We start from the raw sequence: 20,128 nt of genomic DNA, 5'->3' as shown, positions 1-20,128 counted from the left end.
CAGAAGATTTTCACTGTGTCCAATTCAGCCACAACTTTCAGATTTTTCACATAACAAGCAGCACGGATTTTGTCATCATTTCAGCTGGAAGCACTTTATAAGGTGTTATTTCACGTGAACGTCGAGGAGAGATCTCAACAAATATCACCGCTGCATGAAGATACTGTAAATGTCCACAAAGACGTGGACTGATTATAATGTAGACACATTAGTCAGAGTCATATATGTAATTTCTTTATTTTCTATATAACCAACCTTTTCACAAATTCTATTAAAGTTTGTTTATCAATATAATCAAACATGTTGAATATACAGAAAAAGGCAGAGAAGCTTGGAAAAGCAAAGTGGACCGTTTGAGGCATTTCCATGTTAAAACCTGCGGCGATATAAAGATAAACAAGTACAAAACATGCAGCAGTTTCTACTCAACACGAGCCAGTTCACGACCATAAAAGTAACAGAACTAGACGAAGAAACGAAGTATGAACGGCGGAGAAAACAAGTACCAACTCGGAGACCTGACAGGTTGACAGGCTCGGCTCTTGCGTCATATTTGCGCGCCATCTGCCTCGTTTCTGTGGAGGACGTTGAACATGGGACACCTTGGAGCTGTATTTCTTCTGGTCGTGGGTCTCTCCTTCTATATTTGGGGTATGTTGTGGAAAGAAAAAGCTGCTTCTGCTTGTGTGTGAAATGAACCGGCATGTCGTTTTCGGGGCGCGTGCAGAGCGCCTGTTACTTTGAATGAAGCGTGCTTGCAGCGCGAGCGGGGTTGTTCTTGGTCTGTTACTCATGACGTGTTTATGCTTTTACTGTTACTAAACCATAGACAAACAGTGCTTCAGAAGCCGAGGCGTTTTATGTTCGGGTTGTTGTGTGTGCACGAGTCTGTCAACATAAAACACTAAAAACAAAATTATATTATGGGATGTTTGCACAGTCACAGTCTGTTAGGGCAGAATGAATCATTATGATGCATTTGCATGAAACAAACCTGGTACGAGAGCCTGTCACATTGTGATTGATTTAATGTGATTTTTTGGGGGGGAAACTTTTTGGAAAAGGTGCGTGTTGCCGGTTTATTTTAGCAGGTTAATGAATGGGTTTTTAAAAATTAAATATAGTACTCTTGGATATTATTAAAATACCTCTTTTGTCAGCAATGTAATGAACAAGTCCTTTCTTATCTTTAATAATTCATTAATTTATCAGCTCTTTCCCACAACAGTAAAACACTCAATGTGTCTCGTTTCCAGGCGCTGCAGGTCACTTTGTGCCCGCCTGTCACCAGCAGCGAGAATTCACGTGCAGCGATGGCGCATGCATCTCCACCCTGAAGGTGTGTGATGGACATGCAGACTGTGAGGACCGATCGGACGAACTCCACTGCAGTGAGCGCACACATGTGCTTCATCACACACATGCTCATTGCTTTGTGTTTAGCAACACAGATGGTGTAATCTGTTTGGCCTATTATAACATTAGGACAACTTTCTCAGCAACTTATGCAGAATTTACTTTTTTTCTAAATATGATTTTTTTTTAAATAAAATTGAACATTTTATCCATTTATTTATTTTAATTTTAATAAGGCAGCATAGTTGAGATGTTATGTTCCATGCATGACTGATACTTTAATAATGTTTATAAATCTAATCTGCACTGTTAATAATTGTCCTACTCAAGATTTATGGCATATTGTATACTGTTGCACCTTTTGGACTTCTTTTGCAGAACAGATTATCTTCTGTTCTCTTGCTGCGTGGGAATATGCCATTTGAGATTCTGTTTTTCTAATCCTGCTGAAGTCATGAGAGTCTTTGATATCGAATTCCAGAGAGATTTAGTGTTCATCACGTACATCAGCCTGCGGGTTTACCAAACAGAACCCTGCAGGAGGGAGTACTTCTGAAAGGATTAGGTGTGATTTTAGGTTAAACATAAACTTTGCTGACGTGAATGAAGCCAGCAGGTTGGAATATTTGCAGAGTTGTTTAGAGCTTGGGGATGTGTGACTTAAACCTGAAAGGTTTTGGTTTGACTGCTGGCCAAGAAAACTAAAAAGTGAATAATTTATACTCACTGTCCCACTAAGAAATGCAGGGTTCATCAGTTAGGCCAGGAGACTTTAAAGAGACTAATCCAGTCCAGGTTAATCCAGTATAACTAGGAGCATTAGACACATTTACTATGTCGGATCACGCTCTTGTTTTCTTGTCTGTTTCAGATAAATTACACACGCACAATAGACATGCATGCTTGAATTTTAGTTTTAACTTTTAGCTGTGACTCTTCACAGGCCATGTGTGGTGCACCAAAGGTGAATTTGCCTGCCAGAGCAGAAGGTGCATATCAATGGATTTCTTGTGCAATGGTGTGGATGACTGTGCCGATGGGAGCGACGAGGCTTCCTGCATGAACTGCACTGCTGGTTTCTTTTCCTGTGGGCCGTCTGATGCCTGCCTGCCCAGAAACAGGGTCTGCGACAGGGAGACTGATTGCAGAGATGGACGTGATGAGACCGGGGAGTTGTGTGGTTTAGCTCAAACCCTCCCGCAGGCGTCACCGAGATGTGCTGCGTCAGAGTTTCCGTGCAAGAACGGCCACTGCATCCGTCACACCTGGAGGTGTGACCACTCAAAAGACTGCTCTGACGGCAGTGACGAGGAAAACTGCGGTGAGTGATGTGCAGCTCCACTTCCTTGGATAAAATGTTGAAGTTGTCAGTAGCAAAGCTGTAGTGGCTCTGTTGAACTTGTTATTTATTTATTTATTTATTTTAAGGCGTAGCGCAGAATAGAAAAATGCGATTCTATCTACCTTTTTGTTAGGAACACCTAGACCCAGTTTTGCCTTCAGAACAACCCTAATTTTTTGTAGATCAGATTTTGGTCCATATTGACTTGATAGCATCACATAATTGCAGCGTATCCATGATGTGATATTAAAGTAAAAAGTTGCTCTATTGGATTGAATTCTGGTGACTGCTGGGGGCATATTCAGGGGAAACTTGTTTGAGAGGATGTGAGCTTTGTGACGTGGCACAATATCCTCCTGGGTAATGCACTGTGGTCATAAAGGATTGAACATGGTCAGCAACAATACTGTAATAGCTGATCATGACCATGAGGTAGGCCCAAAGTGGACCAAGAAAATAATGTCTACACCATTACACCAAAACCACCAGCCTAAACTGTTGATGCAAGGCTGATGCAGTAAAGCACTATACAAATACAGGCCATTTACCATTTACCATTCTTTCATGTTTCACATTTCCACTGAATTTTACAGCAGAAATCAAACCTCTTAAGACCAATTCCACATCCAGGTGCCAGCAGCACCTGGATGTGTCATCCCACAAGAATGCTTGAATGACAGGTTAACCAGTACACACCTTAACAACCTTCCCAGCAGCTTGAAGCAGTCTAATTATTCGTCTCCAATCAGCAAGGCATTTTCTCCTAAAGAACTGCTGCTCTCTGGATATTTTCTGTCTTTCATAGCAGCAGGTTCATGTCCTTGTGCATAGATGCACTGAAATATCTAATCAGCCATGTGATTGGCTGATTAGATATTTGCATTAGCATTAGCTATCAATATAGCTGGTAAGTGTATAAAGTTTGTACTTTTAAAAGTTAACCAACGCGTTTGACCTCTAGTGTTCCAGCTGCCACCCAGAATGAAGCCATATTGGATGCTGCTGCACACTGATGATAATGGGAAGTAGAATAAATATTGTATGGTGATACTCGAGTTCTACAAGCCAAAAAGAATACAGGCTAATCCAATTTGTGCAGGCCTGCAGCAATCACGTCTGATTCATTTTTAATAATGTGCATGTTAACACTACTGTAGTACAAGATAATGTTCTTGTAACTGGTGACGTTTGATGCCTGAAGTTGAAGGTGGGTAGAATGATTGTAGCTGGGAAGAGCTTTTACACAGATGTCCAGAAAGTGGGTGTAATGTTTGAAATGTTGGTGTCACGGAAAGAAAAAATGTCACACAGACGATCTCTCTACTCCCTGAGGGGTTTTCAGAATTTCCGAACTTTCAAACAGATAGACAGGTCTCACAGTTTTGAGTCACAAAACGGTGACATGTCACAGCGTCATCCAGCAGAGGGCAGCACTGTACTGCTCTGTATTGCAGAGTTGCTGTACTGAAGTTAGAACAGCCAAACATTTTAGCTGAAGGCTCTGTTCAGATTAGAGTTGATAAAAATTGCTGCACCTTCATCAGTGTCTGAGTTGTTGGTCACCTGTACAGTTAGGAGACTAAACACAACGCAAGCGTCTTACTAATGCATGTGTGGGAAAGCTGAGTTAATCAGCAGAATTGCGCTTTCAGTTTGTTATCAAATATAATAACAAGGTGCTAAAATTTCTCAGCTTCTGTGATGGGATAAAATATGGCGTGCTGATGAATTATTGCACCTCCTTAAGTGTACAAAAAAATTCCACAAAAGTTGGGATGTTTCCAACATTAAAATGTCGGAACTGAGAAAATGTGCTGGAAGCTATCCCAGCTGTCATGGGGTAGAAGCCGGGGAACACTCTGGATACTAAGATGAGGCTTAAAACAAAGAGCAAACCAGTAGTGACAGATGTGCCCAGTAGTGGAGTACAGGCCCCAAAGATGATTGAAAAGAATAAGAATTCTGTGCCAAGATGTCTCTGTGGGGTTTTCGTCATTTATCTGAGACATAAAAATGTTTTTCCTTGCAACATATGCAAGGATATGATAATGTTTGTTCAAGCTGGCATCAATGATATTATCCTGACTCAGCTGTTCCAACAGGAGAGACACAGGGTCCATATATCCTGTGAAATGTCAATGAATGTTGGTCACGTTCAACATAGATCAATTCAGCACATTATAAAAACATGATATGTCTTAAAAAGTACTTTTTTTTTCTGTATGTTTTTTCTTTTTGTTTTGTTTTGTTTATGAAGTCCTGAACCTGACGGTATCTGAAGGAGTGATGTGCAGGGAGATGAAATTTCTTTTGTATTTGATCAGTGTGATAGAGATTTAGTCTATCATACTGTGAGCTATGTTCACAGACGGTGACTTCTGTAAGTGTTCCTGAGCTCATGTAGTAATTTCCTTTGAAGTATGTTTTTTTTTTGTGTGTGTGTGTGTGTGTGTGTGTGTGTGTGTGTGTGTGTGTGTGGTTTTTTTTTTTTTTTTTTTTTGGTTTTTTTTAAATGCACAAAGATCACAGCCATCCGGTGTTGATTTCCAGCCTTGTACCTTGCGCACAGAAATTTCTCCAGAGAGTCTTTTGATGATATGTTATGAGTCTTTGTAGCTGGACATTGAGGAACATTATTCAAAGTCCACAGTTTTGCAGACTGGTTGAACCTCTGCCCATCTTTATTTCTGAGAAACCCTGCCTCTCCAAGATGCTCTTTTTATACCTGCTCATGTTACTCTTTACATTACTCTTTACACACCAGTGGCGCTGGGTAACGATTCACACAGGATCTGTTACAGCAACGACTTGTGAAAAAGTCAGAAAAAGATAATGAGAAAAATGTAACGGTTTATTTTTTTTACTGGGTTGAACTCAGAGAGAGGTGTTTGGGGGTTTTTAATTTTAATTTTTGGAGGATGGCATGCCCAATAATTGGACACCAAGGGTGTTGTAGTTTCAAGAGAAGGGCGCGTGAGTTTGTCTTGGAAAACTTTCAGAAGGTTGATGATATGCTTCTTTGAAATTAGAGTTGCAAATGCATTCAGTAAACTTCATTTCGCTGCCTCGTGGTAGAAGCACTTCAGCTCAGTTAAGCTGGTGCAGTCCATAGTCTCACATATGAATGTTTGGAGGAAGTTTGAGAGTTGTGGCTTCTGAATGTTTTTCATAATTGTCGCTCATCATCTGCATGAACAGCTGGGTAGAGGCTCAGTGGGTCATTGTGTTTTGGTGTGGTTACTTTACGTTTTAACCACAGTGCAGCTCGAGTGATATCCACCCCTGTGGTTGACACACCCGTTTGGATTATCATGTTCTCGTAGCTGACTCTCATGTTTTACTTTTTCTCAAGTTCAGCTGCCGAGATAAAATGTCGAGCGTCTCATTTTCATTAATGACTCCTTCAAATTGCTCGGTTAGCTTCAGATATGTTTAGAAATAGTAAGCGAATGTTGGCATATGAAGACACTAAAGCAAAATGAATGTGCTAAACATTGTGCTGATTTTAAGCAAGTTTAATCATGCTGGCGTTACCCGACTATTATTAGTCATATTTAGATAAAAGGGTGGTTTTTGGTGTGAAACCACTGCTGATGTGCTCTTTTTTTTTTTTTTTTTTTTTTTTTTTTGTGTGTGTGTGTTTTCTTCTTGTTGCAGATCAGGACGAGTGTCTGGTCAATAATGGCGGCTGTTCTCATCATTGCGTGGATCAGCCGATGGGTTTCTTTTGCAACTGCCCCGACAACATGAAGCTGGTCAGTGACAGCCAGTGTGAGGGTGAGTGGCAGCCTGATGGAGCAGCTGCAAAAACAACCCCGCCCCAAGATTTATTTACCGTATTTTGTATTCATAAGTCAGGGTTGTACCATTCGTCTTACATACATATTATAATACAATGCAAGCTATGAATATTTACTCTAGTAAATTATCTCTTTGATTCTTTAGAGGTGGATGTGTGCCTAGAGAGGGACACATGTGATCAGCTGTGTGTTCACAATAACGGCAGCCTTACCTGTGAGTGCCAGGAGGGCTACAGGATGAATGCAACAACTGGAGAGTGCAAAGCTGAAGGTGAACAACAAATTATCTCACAACAATTTCAGATGTGTGCCATCAGTGGAGTTGCTAGATTTTTAAACAGTTTTTATTAGACATTTTGTTCCCCCTTCCACCTTAAATTTACTATCATACCATAGAAAGTTGTCGCAGTTGCAATTCGTAAAAATGAAAACTCTTCTGCCCTGTTTCAGTGCTGTTTTCACAGAAGGGCTCACAAAGATGACCGCAGGCTATCAACTGGCTTCGAGTCTCTACTTAGTGATCACGTTTTCCGTTTGGTTTCACACTAACACGTAGAGCAGATCATGTCAGAGCAGAGTTTCCAGTGTTTGATACCAACTTAAAGAATGCCAGCAGCAAGTATTTGCAAATAATCTGCGATTTATGATGTTTTGAGCAGCTGAAGATGGTTTTCCAACACGATTTGACTGTAGGCTGAGAATAGTGTGGAATAGCCACAGACACATTCACTGAGTTAGTCTGTAAAAAGTCTATTTGTTTTTATATTTGTTCCTTTTTATCTGAGATAAGGTGTTTGGGGTTTTTTTTAATTTTTTTTTTTTATGAAGTCTGGGTCAGATCCCACTAATAGGCAAACCCCAAGTGGATGACTGAATTCATCTTTTGCACAAAGACTTGTTAGTGCTGTGGTCCACATGCATAAATTCAGTTGTTTTCTTTTTCTTCTTGCCCATTTGGTGCCACCGGTTAAACGTGATGTTATTGTTTTAGATTTAAAATACTTGGCGTAACGCAGCAGACTAATCTAAAATGTCTAAACTGTTCCTGTTTTTTACCCCTCAGCTGTAAAAAGCTGATGGGTGTTGTTGTGTTTGGCAGAGTGGACTCCCAAGTTTGTGAATGCGATAACCTGAGAACGACGCAACGTAGGAGCTTCAAATTGATACTATAAGTGGATCGACTAACAATCTCTGACAAGTTTAAATATTAGTTACCTTGATCTAAAGCTCAGAGGTCAAGTTTTCTTAAAATCTTGTGAAGGACTAAACTAAAGAAGGAAGTCAGCTAGGATTTTCAAATAGATACCACAGGCGTGTTTACTGGAGGGGTGAGGGGTAGCGTTGGCTGTTGCCAGTATTTCTCGATTATCAACACTATCTGTAAGTACAATCAAACTTTTATGTCACGTTCACAAAGGTTACACCTTAACAAATATTGACTCAGTCACACTATATAGGTTGACACAACTGTACAAACATATTGCTCAAATCTGTAACTTTAGCATAGATGCACTTACCGTAGTCAATGGCATTTTCCATTCCATTTTGTTATTATGTGACTTACAATGTTCCTGTTGTGCAAACTATTGTAAAATGACCCTGAAACTTAATTCGCTGCCACTGGAAAAAAAAAAACAAGGTCAAAGAGTTCAAAGCAGGCCCGCTGACATTGTCACTTTTTCCACACGTCTTCAAGGACATTTAGAAAAGTCATTAAAAAATAAATAGTGATGGCACATCTGGTTTAAATGAATGAGTAAATTGAAGATAAGTAGACATAGACAGGGGAAATTCACTTGTTACAGCAGCACAATGAAAATGGAGATGAATACAGAATAATTTCTACTGTTTATAAGTGGTTGCTGTACACAGTAAATAATGTGTGTCTTTTCAGGAGATGAAGCGCAGCTGGTCTTCACCAGTTCCAAAGGGATCCAGCTGAAAAACATTAGCAGGTCTGAGTACATGGAACTGGCACCGCATGTGCCGGGTCCCCTGGCTGTCATGATTTCTAATCGCACACTGTACTGGGCCCAACAAGGAAGAGGCTCCATTTACAGGTAACCAGCACGTTTCAATATGACCTGCTTTCCAAAGTCACATGTGACAGTTGCAAGAAAATCTGAGGTCAAAAAATATATACACATGGATGTTTACCTGTTTGTTTGTTTTTTTAATTTTTTTTATTTATTATTTATTAATACATTTTTTCCCCTAACGCTGATGTGGATCTGTGTGGCAGCAGGATAAGTGAGATAGCCCATACCCATTTTCAGAGTATCAGTTTTAGTTTCGTAAGTATTATTAGCAACTTCCTTATTATTAAAGATATACAAAATATGATCTGATCAGATAAAAAAGGGTACTTTGATAATCTGGAACTTGTTTCCTGTCTGTGGACCAAAACTGATTAGCTGCAGAGCAGAGAGACTGGATTTTAATATTCCTATCTGTATGCAAACCTGACTGGTCTCTTTTCATAAACACACATTCACTGGACTACAGTAATGTGTCAGGTAGTTGTTTCAAACTCGTGGCCCGGGGACAACTTGCGGGCCATGTCATCCCTACTTGCGGCCTGTATACCGACGTGAAGAAGTATAATGCAATTTGGCCCTTGAAGTAAGTTTTTTTTTTTTTTTTTTTTTTTTTTTTGTTAGGGAGGATTTGTTTATTGTTGAGCACAATGTTAAAAGAAGTTCTTTAAAAAGCCAAAAATGATTTAATGTGAGCAGAGAGCACAAACACGCTGAGTGATTGGCTGTGTTAGTTCAGTGAGAGAGTCAAAAACTAACGTGTACAATTATGTCTGCAGTTTTATTTTGTTAAATATAAACAAAATGATAGCAGAAGTGCTGCCATGTGTCTGTAAAAAAACACAAACAACACCCCCCCCCCCCCTGCATTTTAGGACATATTTCTGGGTGTTTTCTTGTTTAGTTTTTTGCATTACCTGAACACCAAAATGGCCCTCAAGTGAGATGACAGTGTTAGCAGTGGCCCATAGCTCATTTTGGTTAGGTGTTAAAATAAACTCTGTGCTCATACACTCTTACTTGTCCACCAATGCTTGCAGTATAAATAGAAACGGTACAGCATCATGGTCTGAAACGTGACCCAAACACAAAAACGCTATGGGACGGTGAAAACAGCCACATGCTGCGGCGCCACTATATCAGTGTGACTACCGCCGTCACTGAACTCCAGGTTCAAACCAAACAATATATGTTCTGATTCTCAAAAAGTGTTTCTTAGACAGCTTTGACTCAGATTAGGGCAACAGAAAGCTAATAACCTTCACCTGACCAGATTATTTGGGTAATAGGTAATTTAGTTGTGTCAGTATCAAATATCTTCTCTCTCTCATGGCACACAGTGATAATAACCCGCATACAAGTGTGTCGGTGTTGTTGATATAAGGAAATGCAATTTATGGGGAAATGTTTCTAGTTCAACAGCCTTCATTATGCAAAGCATTTCAGAATAAAAGTGATTCTGAGAAGCATCAAAGAGTGACATGAGTCTGCTGATACGGCTATAAGGGAAGTTTTACCTTATGCTGATTCATTTAAATGACTGATCACAGGCAAACAAGAGAGTCAAATTCCACATCTCAAACAAGCTCTTCAAGTTATGGAGAGAAGATCACATATCACCTATGTCATGTACTTAGTGTTAAGTTTTGAGAAACTACTGTTGTATAAGTGAAGACTTTATCTTGCAGATTGCTTTCTCCTATAAAGCGATTAGTGCTCGGATGCTTCTTAAAAAATAAATGGTTGCCCATGTGTGACTGATATAATACATTTCCTTCATTTCTGCGTTTACGTGTGGATGGGATTATTTTTTAAAACGATAATACAAAAAAAATACCCGTGTACGTGTGGACGTAGCCTTAGCCACACATGAAAACAAAGGGAAACAAAGCCATTATTTGACCTCACACATGCACTCTTGAAAGCAGTGCAGAGACAGAGCGGAATCATCAGCTAGTTCAAAGTAGATCTGTGTATCATCAGCATAACATAACAGAAGTGATACTGTATTTCGCAAAGGTTAGTCACAGTTCCCACGATTGTAGCCTGTTGTTCCTGTTGAAGTTATTGACTGTAGAGATCAAACAAAGAGTATACGTATGTTTTTACCTTACGGTGCAACCTATGCAGTGATGTTGTATAGCTTGTGTGCTAGCTAGTTTAAAAAACTTGATACAATGACATATATCGTTTACCATAGAGGGTTTTTTTTTTTTTGTTTGTTTGTTTTTGTTTTTTTTAGTGGAGTAATGAATAGTTATGTCTATAACTTCTGTTCTCCGAAGGAGAGGAACGAGGTACAACACATAAGTATGGGATATCACGACCTCGTGTGCCCTGGCTGAAGAAACCTTTATTCACCGCTGTCATCACAGTCATCCCTCAGTTTGATAGCCGCGCTTCAACGAACCAAACTGCTCAGTGGGGCCACCTTGTGTTGTACCTCGTTCCTCTCCTTCAGGGAACAGAAGTTATAGACATAACTATTCGTTCTCTTTCAGTTGATTCACTCGGTACAACATATAGGTATGGGACATATATACACGCCCCGCAGAGCAGCCACCAAACCGGAATCGGACCACCACCACCTTAGTGAGCGGTAGACCTAGCAGAAAGGACAGTATGAGCCACCGATGGGGCTGTAACGTCCAACCGATAAAACCGCACAAAAGTGTGCGGTGATGCCCAACTAGCTGCCGCACAAATATCACCTACAGGCACCCCTTTGAAAAGAGCCCATGAGGTTGCCATCCCCCTGGTGGAATGAGCTCTCACCCCATGGGGCAAAGCAAGACCTTGGTGCCGTATGCCAGTAAGATAGCTTCTATAATCCAGTGGGACAGCCTCTGTTTGGACAGAGCTCTACCTCTATTTGGATTTGGATGTGCATTTCCCCCAGTGGAAATGATACAGAAGCACGTCTGGCCATTGGTGCATATTAAAACCCGATTCTTTGATCCCCATAATAGAACAGAGAAAACCTGACTCAGAGTGGTCAAAACATTTTTATATTTAATTCTTTATTCAATCATCTTCCGGAAGAGAGAGCCCTGCTCAGCCCAACGCCAGTTGCAGGATATCTAACAGAATCATAAAATGTGTCTCTGTGGTAAGACTCGACTTAAGTGGTCAAAGAAGTGCAGGAGACTGATGCTGTCCAGTGTAGCAAGTGATTTATTCACCATTTTGTGGCCCAAACGATATTTACAAAGAAACAAATAAGAAACTCAACTCTATAATTAACTCAGTTCAAATAAACATAACTCAACTTAAATCAACAGAAATTAAGGTCAAACTGCACACAGCTACACTGACCTGAACCTTTCTCCCGAAACACCTGAGTTTGTCTGCTTAAATAGTCCACTTAATCAAACAATTTCTCCTCTGGACTATTCCATTCAGTAGGTAGGTAAGATGAACATTATTATATTCAGTCCTCTACTACTCCTCTTGACTGGCAACATAAACTCTGTGGTGTAATCAATACATATCACAACAGTAAATCTATTTCTTTATAAACCTCTAAAATCAACTTTATTAAATTATAAGAGTTCTTCCCCTTCTGCACATGGTCTCTTCCTGTGACCTCAAATGAACCCAGAAGGTATAAAGCAGGAAGTAAAACTACATTTCCTCCTTTAGCTTCTGCAAGACAGGTAGGTAAGGTAAGTTCTAAACAATACCAATTAACAGTTGAAATAAATAACATGTTAACTTAACAAACTTGTAGGAAGTGATTTAAACCAAGATGTTATATTATATAATCTGTAAAAGTGCAGAACATAAACAAACCCGGGATAGTAGATGTTTGCCTATTGCAGATTACATGTGAAATATGGTTAAATCAAAACAAGAATGTTAACTAAGAATGTAGACAAATGGTCTTCTCACCCACTTTGTCACAGTCTCATATAGATGTTATTTTGGTACTTTACATGTCACACATAGTTTCAACAACTCCTTATATACGGTACAAGTTCCTCTTTTCTGCCTGGCTTCCCTTATTTATTTATTTATTTATTTATTTATTTATTTATTTAAAATATTTATTAATATGCTTGTATAGCGCTACACTAACTTCCTGTTTTTCAGTCTGGCTGAGCACTTGGTTTGTGAGTCAAAAGTGGCCTTGCTTTACAAACCTTCATTACTAAAGTACATAAAACAATATAATCAGCGCCTCCATGCCCAAGGGTCCATCGTGGTCGATTATGGAGAAGAACAGGGGGCAGTGAGTATTTACCTTGGAGGGGAAAAGATCTATTTGCGCCTTGCTAAATAGATCCCAAATCTGAGCCACTAGATTTAAGATGGCGCGGCCACGTCCAGACGCCTTCCTGACCGCTCCGCTCCGACTATCCACTTTTCTCGTTTTTTACTTATTTTTTGCTCTGGTTTACATTCCAAAATCCTCTAGTTTTATAGTATACGACAGCAGATCACTTGTAAACATCGGTGACAAGGTTGCACATCTAATCTTGGACACTTTTAAACCCGACCCATCCTGGCCGCCAGAGATTCTACGCGGCGCAAAGAACAACAAAGGACGGGCCGCTCATCCGAGGCGTAGAACAAAGAAGTGCCGGGGGAAACGCGCTGGCATTAGGAACAGACTGAGACAGCAGGCGCATCGCGCACCACTGCCCAGTATCCTACTGGCCAATGTACAATCCATGGAGAACAAGCTCGATGACCTAAGAGCAAGAGTCACCTTCCAACGTGACATGAGGGAATGCAACATTTTGTGCTTCACAGAAACATGGCTGACCCCCACCGTGCTGGACCAGGCCGTAACTCCGTCGGATTCATTCTTTGTGCTCCGCACGGACAGAACGGCAGAGTCGAACAAAACCAAAGGTGGAGGAGTGTGTTTCATGGTAAACAGAAAGTGGTGTGATGCCAGGAGCATTTCTACTCTTTCCAGCAGCTGCTCACCACATCTGGAATTCCTGAGCATTAAGTGCCGCCCTTTCTATCTGCCCTGTGAGTTCACCTCGGTCATCGCCACGGTGGTCTACATCCCACCCCAAGCGGACACAGGTATGGCTTTGTCCGAATTACATGATGTGCTGAGTTCGCTTCAAAACGAGGACCCGGGCGCAGCCCTCATTGTAGCAGGAGACTTTAATAAAGCGAACCTTGGACAAGTCATGCCAAACTTTTACCAGCATGTCTCGTGTCCAACGAGGGGGGATCGAATTTTGGATCACTGCTACACGCCATACAAGCAGGGCAACAAAGCTGTCTTACCCCCGGCTTTTGGGAAGTCTGACCACAATGCCATCTTCCTCATTCCCCACTATAACATACGGAGGGAAGAAGTAACCACGAGGGAGGTGAAACGGTAGTCTGCCCAATCAGAAGCTACGCTACAGGACGCACTCAACGACGTCAACTGGGACATGTTCAGAGCATGCGCAGTCGACATCAACGAGTTTACGGAAGTAGCAGTATGCTTCGTCAATATGCTAGCGGAGGAGATTATCCCCACTGCGAGAGTCACCACATTCCCAAACCAGAAACCGTGGATGAACAGATCGATCCGCACTGCAGTGAACGCCAGGACCTCCACCTACAACGCGGGTCTTGCCACTGGCGATATGAGCGCCTACAAAGCGGCCTCATACGGCGTGCGCGCGCGGTGAGAGATGCCAAACGCCGGTACCAGGAGCGTGTGGAGTCCCGCTTCCACCAGGGCAACACACAGAGTATGTGGCACGGACTACGCACCATTACGGACTACAAAGCCAGGGACACTGCGCCAATCAACGCCAACTCTGCATTCGCCAACGAGCTGAATCAGTTCTACGCCCGTTTCGAGGTTAGCCAGGCGGCTAATGCTATCTACCGCCTGACTACCGAGGACAGTGACGTCATCAGCGAGAGACCGGTGACCATCATCGCGGAGCATGACGTCCGAGCGGCATTGAGGAGAGTGAACACAAGGAAAGCGGCGGGGCCAGACGGCATCACCTCTCTCTCTGAGGGGCACTAGCGCTGCCTCGGCACATTTGGCAAAGGTGCGAGGAGCGAGCGACAGCCCGAAACGGCAGCACCAGGTATTCATAGGCTAAGCCCTCGAATGCAAATCAGGAACTGCCTGCGTTTCAGGTTTATAGCCACATGAATATAAGCATCTGTTAGATTGGTTTGCAACAATCAATCTCCCGGGCTGACTTCATTCAAGACCTGTCTGAGTGATATTGATTGTAACATGGAAAGATGTACATTCATACATATTTTTTTTTTTTTTTTTTTGGAGGCACATATCGAGGAGCGTGTCAGGTTACTTTTCACTGTGTGTTATACTTGTATAACTATGCATGTGACAAATAAAGAACCTTGAACCTTATTAAAGGGTGTAACTTTCATTCTCTCACCAGAGGACCCCCCCCCTTGGAGAGAAGGTCCAGCCCCAGGTTCAGGTGGCCCAGAACATGGGTGGCTTTTAGAGACAGAAAGCGTGTTCCCCCCTGCCTGTTTATGTAAGACACCACTGTTGAATTGTCCGTCCTAACTAAGACATGCTGGCCCTCCAGAACTGGACGGAAATGTCTGAGAGCTAAGAACACTGCTAACAGCTCTAAGTGGTTGATGTGCAGCTCGCGCTGGGCTGCGGACCAGATCCCTCTCACTGATGCACCCTCGCACAGCGCTCCTTCTTCCCTCTTAGGGAAGCATCTGTGAACACCATCTTGCAAAACAACACTCTCCCAATCCGAGAGCCCTGATGCAGAAGCCCGGGTTCCCTCCAAGGACAGAGAGCTAGCTTGCAGGACATGGTTACCGTCAGCCTCCTCCAGAGGTGACGCGATGCACACAGGTGGTGGGGGAGAGAGAGAGAGAGAGAGAGTCCAGCGTTGAAATGCTCTCATTAGGGCTACCACGATTAGTCGACTAGTGACGATTACGACAAAATCGTCAACGACAAATTTAATATTCGATGTGTTTAAAGCTTTGTAAGATCCTGAAAGACGCAGGAATAAGTAGTAGGATTTAAGAGTGTAATAACGGACTGAAACAGAAGATGGCAGCACTGCATGTACAAGGATGCCAGCTGCCGTTAAACCCTGAAGAAGAAGAAGCAACTCTGGTATTGTAGCTGTGTCCAAATTCAGGGGCCGCATCCTTCAGAGGCCACATTACGTTACAGCAACGAAGGCTTTTCAAATTCGAAGACTTCTGCAAATGCAGCCGACAAATGCGTCCTGCTTTTCTCCAGATTTGGGTGGGTCGGGCGTGTCATTTGTGGCCCAACCTATCCCAGAATTCATAGCACGGCTCAGCCAATTCCAGTTTCCAACAATGGCGGCAGCTACTTAGTTTTAATATTACACTTATTACTCTTTCTGGGTCACTAAATAAACTTTTAACATATTTTCAGGCGAGAATGTAGCTGTGTAAACTTCAAATATCTGCTCGGTTTACCAAGACATCACACATTTGTAAAAGCGCTCCGACGTTTTTGGAGATATCTGTTACTCACCAGCTCGATAGCTAGCCGGGGTTCAAGGCTCATTAGAGCCGGCTAGAACAGCGGACTCCCGGCAAATCGTTTTCAACCCCCCCCGCGGTCTTTCGCTACTCAGGTTAAACATGATATATAAGTCACTGAGATAACTTATGTTATTGTTTGGCTTTTTTTAGTATTTTATTTGCTCCTGAGTAAATCAGTTTGGCTAAGATTAAAGTTAGTTTTCACACAGCTGAATAAACGTCAAGCAGAAAACTGATTAAACAGAAGTGTGAGATGGTAGAGAATTTACTCCAGTGTCCTGTTATATTTTAGATAGCAAGGAGCAGACAGCTGAGTTTATTAAACTCCACCAAGACAATCTGCAAATTTCATTAAAAGTTTATTAAACTATCATCTTGTCTTTATTTTTAGTTAGCACATACCTTAAACACTTCAACTTGTAAGTTAATGATAGTTATATAAGAACAGATGCATGCTGATGCAATAAACTGTACGTTTTACGTCCAGTGGATGCATGATCCGATTAGTCGACTAATCGCAAAAATAATCTGTGACTAGTCGACTATCAAAATAATCGTTTGTGGCAGCCCTAGCTCTCATCTTTAACAGTCCAAGTGGCACTACGGCAATCATAGATGCCATGATGGCCAACAAACATAGTATCGTCTGGAAACGCAGTCTGCATCTCAGCTGAAAGTGAGCGAGGCAGGGATGAAACTCGGCCACTCTACGCTCCAACAAACGTGTGCGGCTGGAAAGCGAGCATATTTCCAAACCAAGGAAAGAAATCTGCTGACTCTGGATTAGTGAGCTCTTTTGAAAGTTCTCAGAGAACCCCAGTGTATGAATGTGTGACAGAACCAGTGACAGCTGTGCCTCCGCCTGCTCTCTGGAGCAAGCTACGAGAGCCCAGTCGTCTAGGTAGGCTAAGATATGGATACCTCTCTCTCTCTGAGGGGTGCTAGCGCTGCCTCGGCACATTTGGCAAAGGTGCGAGGAGTGAGCGACAGCCCGAAACGGCAGCACCAGGTATTCATAGGCTAAGCCCTCGAAAGCATATCAGGAACTGCCTGCGTTTCAGGGTTATAGCGACATGAAAATAAGCATCTGTTAGATTGATTGTTGCAAACCAATCTCCCGGGCCGACTTCATTCAAGACCTGTCTGAGTGTTATTGATTGTAACATGGAAAGATGTACATTCATACATTTTTTTTTTTTTTTTTTTTTTTTTTTTTTTTTGGAGGCACCTTTCCTGGGGCACAACAATGAAAAACAGCGGTAACACGTGATGTGGTCACCTGAACATTTAACACACCTGAACAGGGAGTTACAACCTGAGGCATTTTGTGTGCACGGGTTTTGTGCTTGGGAGACAGTGTTAGGCAGCGCATTCTGGAGCTGACAACCTAAACAGAACTTAAGCGGCACCTCTTGGGCGGCAACAGAGGGGTAAAAGCAGCGTCTCCCTGCTGCTGGCCCCCTGTTCCACTCAGAACCACAGCTAGGAGGGCTGAGGCTTCTTTCTCCTGGGCGTCGGGTGGGCCTTTGCTCCAGGCCGACTGGTGTGGAGCTCGGGCTGTAGGATGTGCTTTTGCTAGCGGCACACCCACTGTAGCAGTGGGCGCTGGTCTTTTGCCAGTTGGCAGAGGAGCGGCAGGCCTGTGAGAGCTAGCTGTGGGCTTGGGCTTCGCCTGACGTCTGTGGATGATGGCGCGCAGAGCTTCTGTCTGCTTCTTCCTCAGATCGAATCTAACCTGAATGGCTTCAAGTGAATGTCCAAAAAACCCAGCCGCAGACACTGGTGCGTCCAAATATACAGCCCTGTCTCTATCCGGGACATCTGAGAGGGTCAGCCACAGGTGCCTCTGCGCCACTACTGTCAAAGCCATTCCTCTGCCCTGGGAGAGCGCTGCACAGCGGGACACACAGAGGATGTAATCTGTGGCAACTCTGACCTCGTTAGGAAGAGGTACCAGCAGGCTGTCATCAGGAACCAGCGATTCAAGCTCCACCAGGCACATAGCCTGGTACGTCTGGAGCATGGTGACGGAGCTCATTGCGCAAGCAGTGCCGGCCTGAGCCTGATAAATCTTCTCCAGCTGCGAAGCTGAGAATCTGCAGTGTTTGGATGGCAGAGTTGCGGGGCCGCCAACACCATCATTATGGGATGGGGCCAGATAAGCAGCCAGAGACTGCGTTAACTAAGCCAGCTTCCTCGGCGCTGTCCAACTCCATGTACTTTCCATAGCTGGGCACAGTGATGCGGCTAGACAGAGGTTTGTCCCATGATGCCGTTAGCTCGCAGACAAGGTCTGGGAACATGGGAGGCGGGCTTTTTTGGCCGATGCGGGCTCTGGTAGGAGGAAAAAACTAGCGAACCACGACTGCTTTTGAGCTGGCGGAGGAGAGGACCAGTCCACCTGCAGCTTCTCAGCAGCACAGCGAAACAGGGAGAAAAGAAAGGTGTCATCGTGGCTGACCAGCGCAGCGGTGGCGGCACATTGGGCCATGCTGTGCGACAGCCGAGCGTCCCAGCACTTTTTCCACAAACATCACCCATCTTTCCAGGGTCAAGCGCCAGAGGTGGCGGCAAAACGCACAGGCTTCGGGCTCCGTCAACGCTCTCCTAGCGTGAACGATCCCCAGGCAGACAGAGCAGGCATCGTGCTGGTCGCTATCATGCAAAGAGAGGACAGGAGAACGGAAGATTTCTGCTTTGCTAGCTTCAGTTTGGAGTCCATTTTAAAAAGCAAAGCAAAACGCTGCACAGTTAAAACTCGAAATTAGTGCTCTGCGGGCAGCCCACGCACCAACTGCGCAGTGGAGGCTAACACCAACAGGGGCAGTTAAGCTAAGTTCAAGTCAGCAGACAACGGAGCTAACTAGCAGCAGCTAGCTAGCCCAACTCAGCAGAGGTGTTCTCAGCAAGGTGAAGAACGTAAGAACTGAGGGATGACTGTGTCCCGATTCGCGATGTTGAGAACCAAAACAAAATACCAGAGGCCCAGATGGATGCAATCAAACAGATGAGTTTATTGAACACACGTGTGGGAAGATGTACACTGGGACTTGTCCTCTTCTTTGGCCCATCTTCTGTCACCTGTTACTAGGCAAACTCAAAAGCAACAAGAAGCTGAATACATCCAGGCCTTCACTCAAGCCTGTTTCTAGATTATATGTAATATATGTGTTTTGTAGGCGTGTATGCAGTTTTAACCTTCTATAGCTCCAAGTCACTTACACAATAGATTGTCTGGACATCGCGCCAAACAAAGCTTACAAACTTTAATTAATTGACTGAGCTTCAACTCTTTAATAAGCACAAAATGCAATGTGTATAAAATGGTTATAGCTGCACCTGTAATAAAAATGTCAATGTAATGCCAACAGCTTCAACAAATGCTTTAATGAAATGATGATTAATTTGATTATGTCTTAATACAAAGTTAATTAATGCAATGGTAATAATGATAAGTATGAGTAGCAGTAAAATATTTCCCTTATTCCACAACTGTGATGACAGCGGCTATAAGTGCAGGCAGGGCTGTGCGTGTGTCATCACACGTCATCTGCCTTAAAGGCGTGAATAAAGGTCTCTTCAGCCAGGACACGCGAGGGCATGATATCCCATACTTATGTGTTGTACCGAGTGAATCGACTGAAAGGGAACTTATTATACGGTCTCCACCCCCCTGGCTAATAAACTGCCCCTCTGTCTCCCAGGAGGTATAGGGACAGTTTCTTTCCTACAGCTCTGAAATCTAACACCCCCTGCACACACACCTGAAGACATGCACAAGGCCACTGCACTTTACAATACCACTTTTTAATAGTATTCCCTTTTTTATGTGTGTGTGCCGTTTCCATATTGTGAATATTTGTTTGTGTTTGTCTATATTTTTTGTTCTTGTTTTTTTTTTTTTTTTTTTTTTTTTTTTTTTTCCCCCCCATTATGTAACTCCAAAATCACAACACAGAATCTTTGAATGCTAAATTATGCCAGTTGCTCCTATATAGAAAGTACAGCTAAGGCTGTTAAAGTGCACAAGTACTGGCTTCTAGTAGTGGATTTAAAAAGTAAAATAACAAAATTTGACTTGAAAAAAATAAAATGTG

General features: G+C 42.8%; 1 protein-coding gene across 2 annotated transcripts in view; it reads left to right on the top strand.

The window, feature by feature from the left end:
* Nucleotides 1-316: 316 nt before the first annotated feature.
* Nucleotides 317-20,128, top strand: part of LOC120734375 (low-density lipoprotein receptor-related protein 8-like) — a 28,112-nt gene continuing 8,300 nt past the window's right edge. Inside the window, exons 1-6 of one of the 2 annotated variants that reach the window (XM_040033183.1) lie at nucleotides 317-651; nucleotides 1,257-1,391; nucleotides 2,300-2,677; nucleotides 6,356-6,475; nucleotides 6,644-6,769; nucleotides 8,393-8,558. In XM_040033183.1, coding sequence (XP_039889117.1) covers nucleotides 594-651; nucleotides 1,257-1,391; nucleotides 2,300-2,677; nucleotides 6,356-6,475; nucleotides 6,644-6,769; nucleotides 8,393-8,558 — 983 coding nt within the window. In that variant the 5' untranslated portion in view covers nucleotides 317-593. The remainder of the gene's footprint in view (nucleotides 652-1,256; nucleotides 1,392-2,299; nucleotides 2,678-6,355; nucleotides 6,476-6,643; nucleotides 6,770-8,392; nucleotides 8,559-20,128) is intronic. The other variant, XM_040033175.1, reaches the window with a different exon arrangement.

The sequence above is a fragment of the Simochromis diagramma genome, unplaced genomic scaffold, assembly GCF_900408965.1.
Source record: "Simochromis diagramma unplaced genomic scaffold, fSimDia1.1 OVJJ01000334.1, whole genome shotgun sequence".
In the NCBI taxonomy this organism is placed as follows: Eukaryota; Metazoa; Chordata; class Actinopteri; order Cichliformes; family Cichlidae; genus Simochromis; species Simochromis diagramma.
This window is presented reverse-complemented; position numbering and strand designations above follow the sequence as displayed.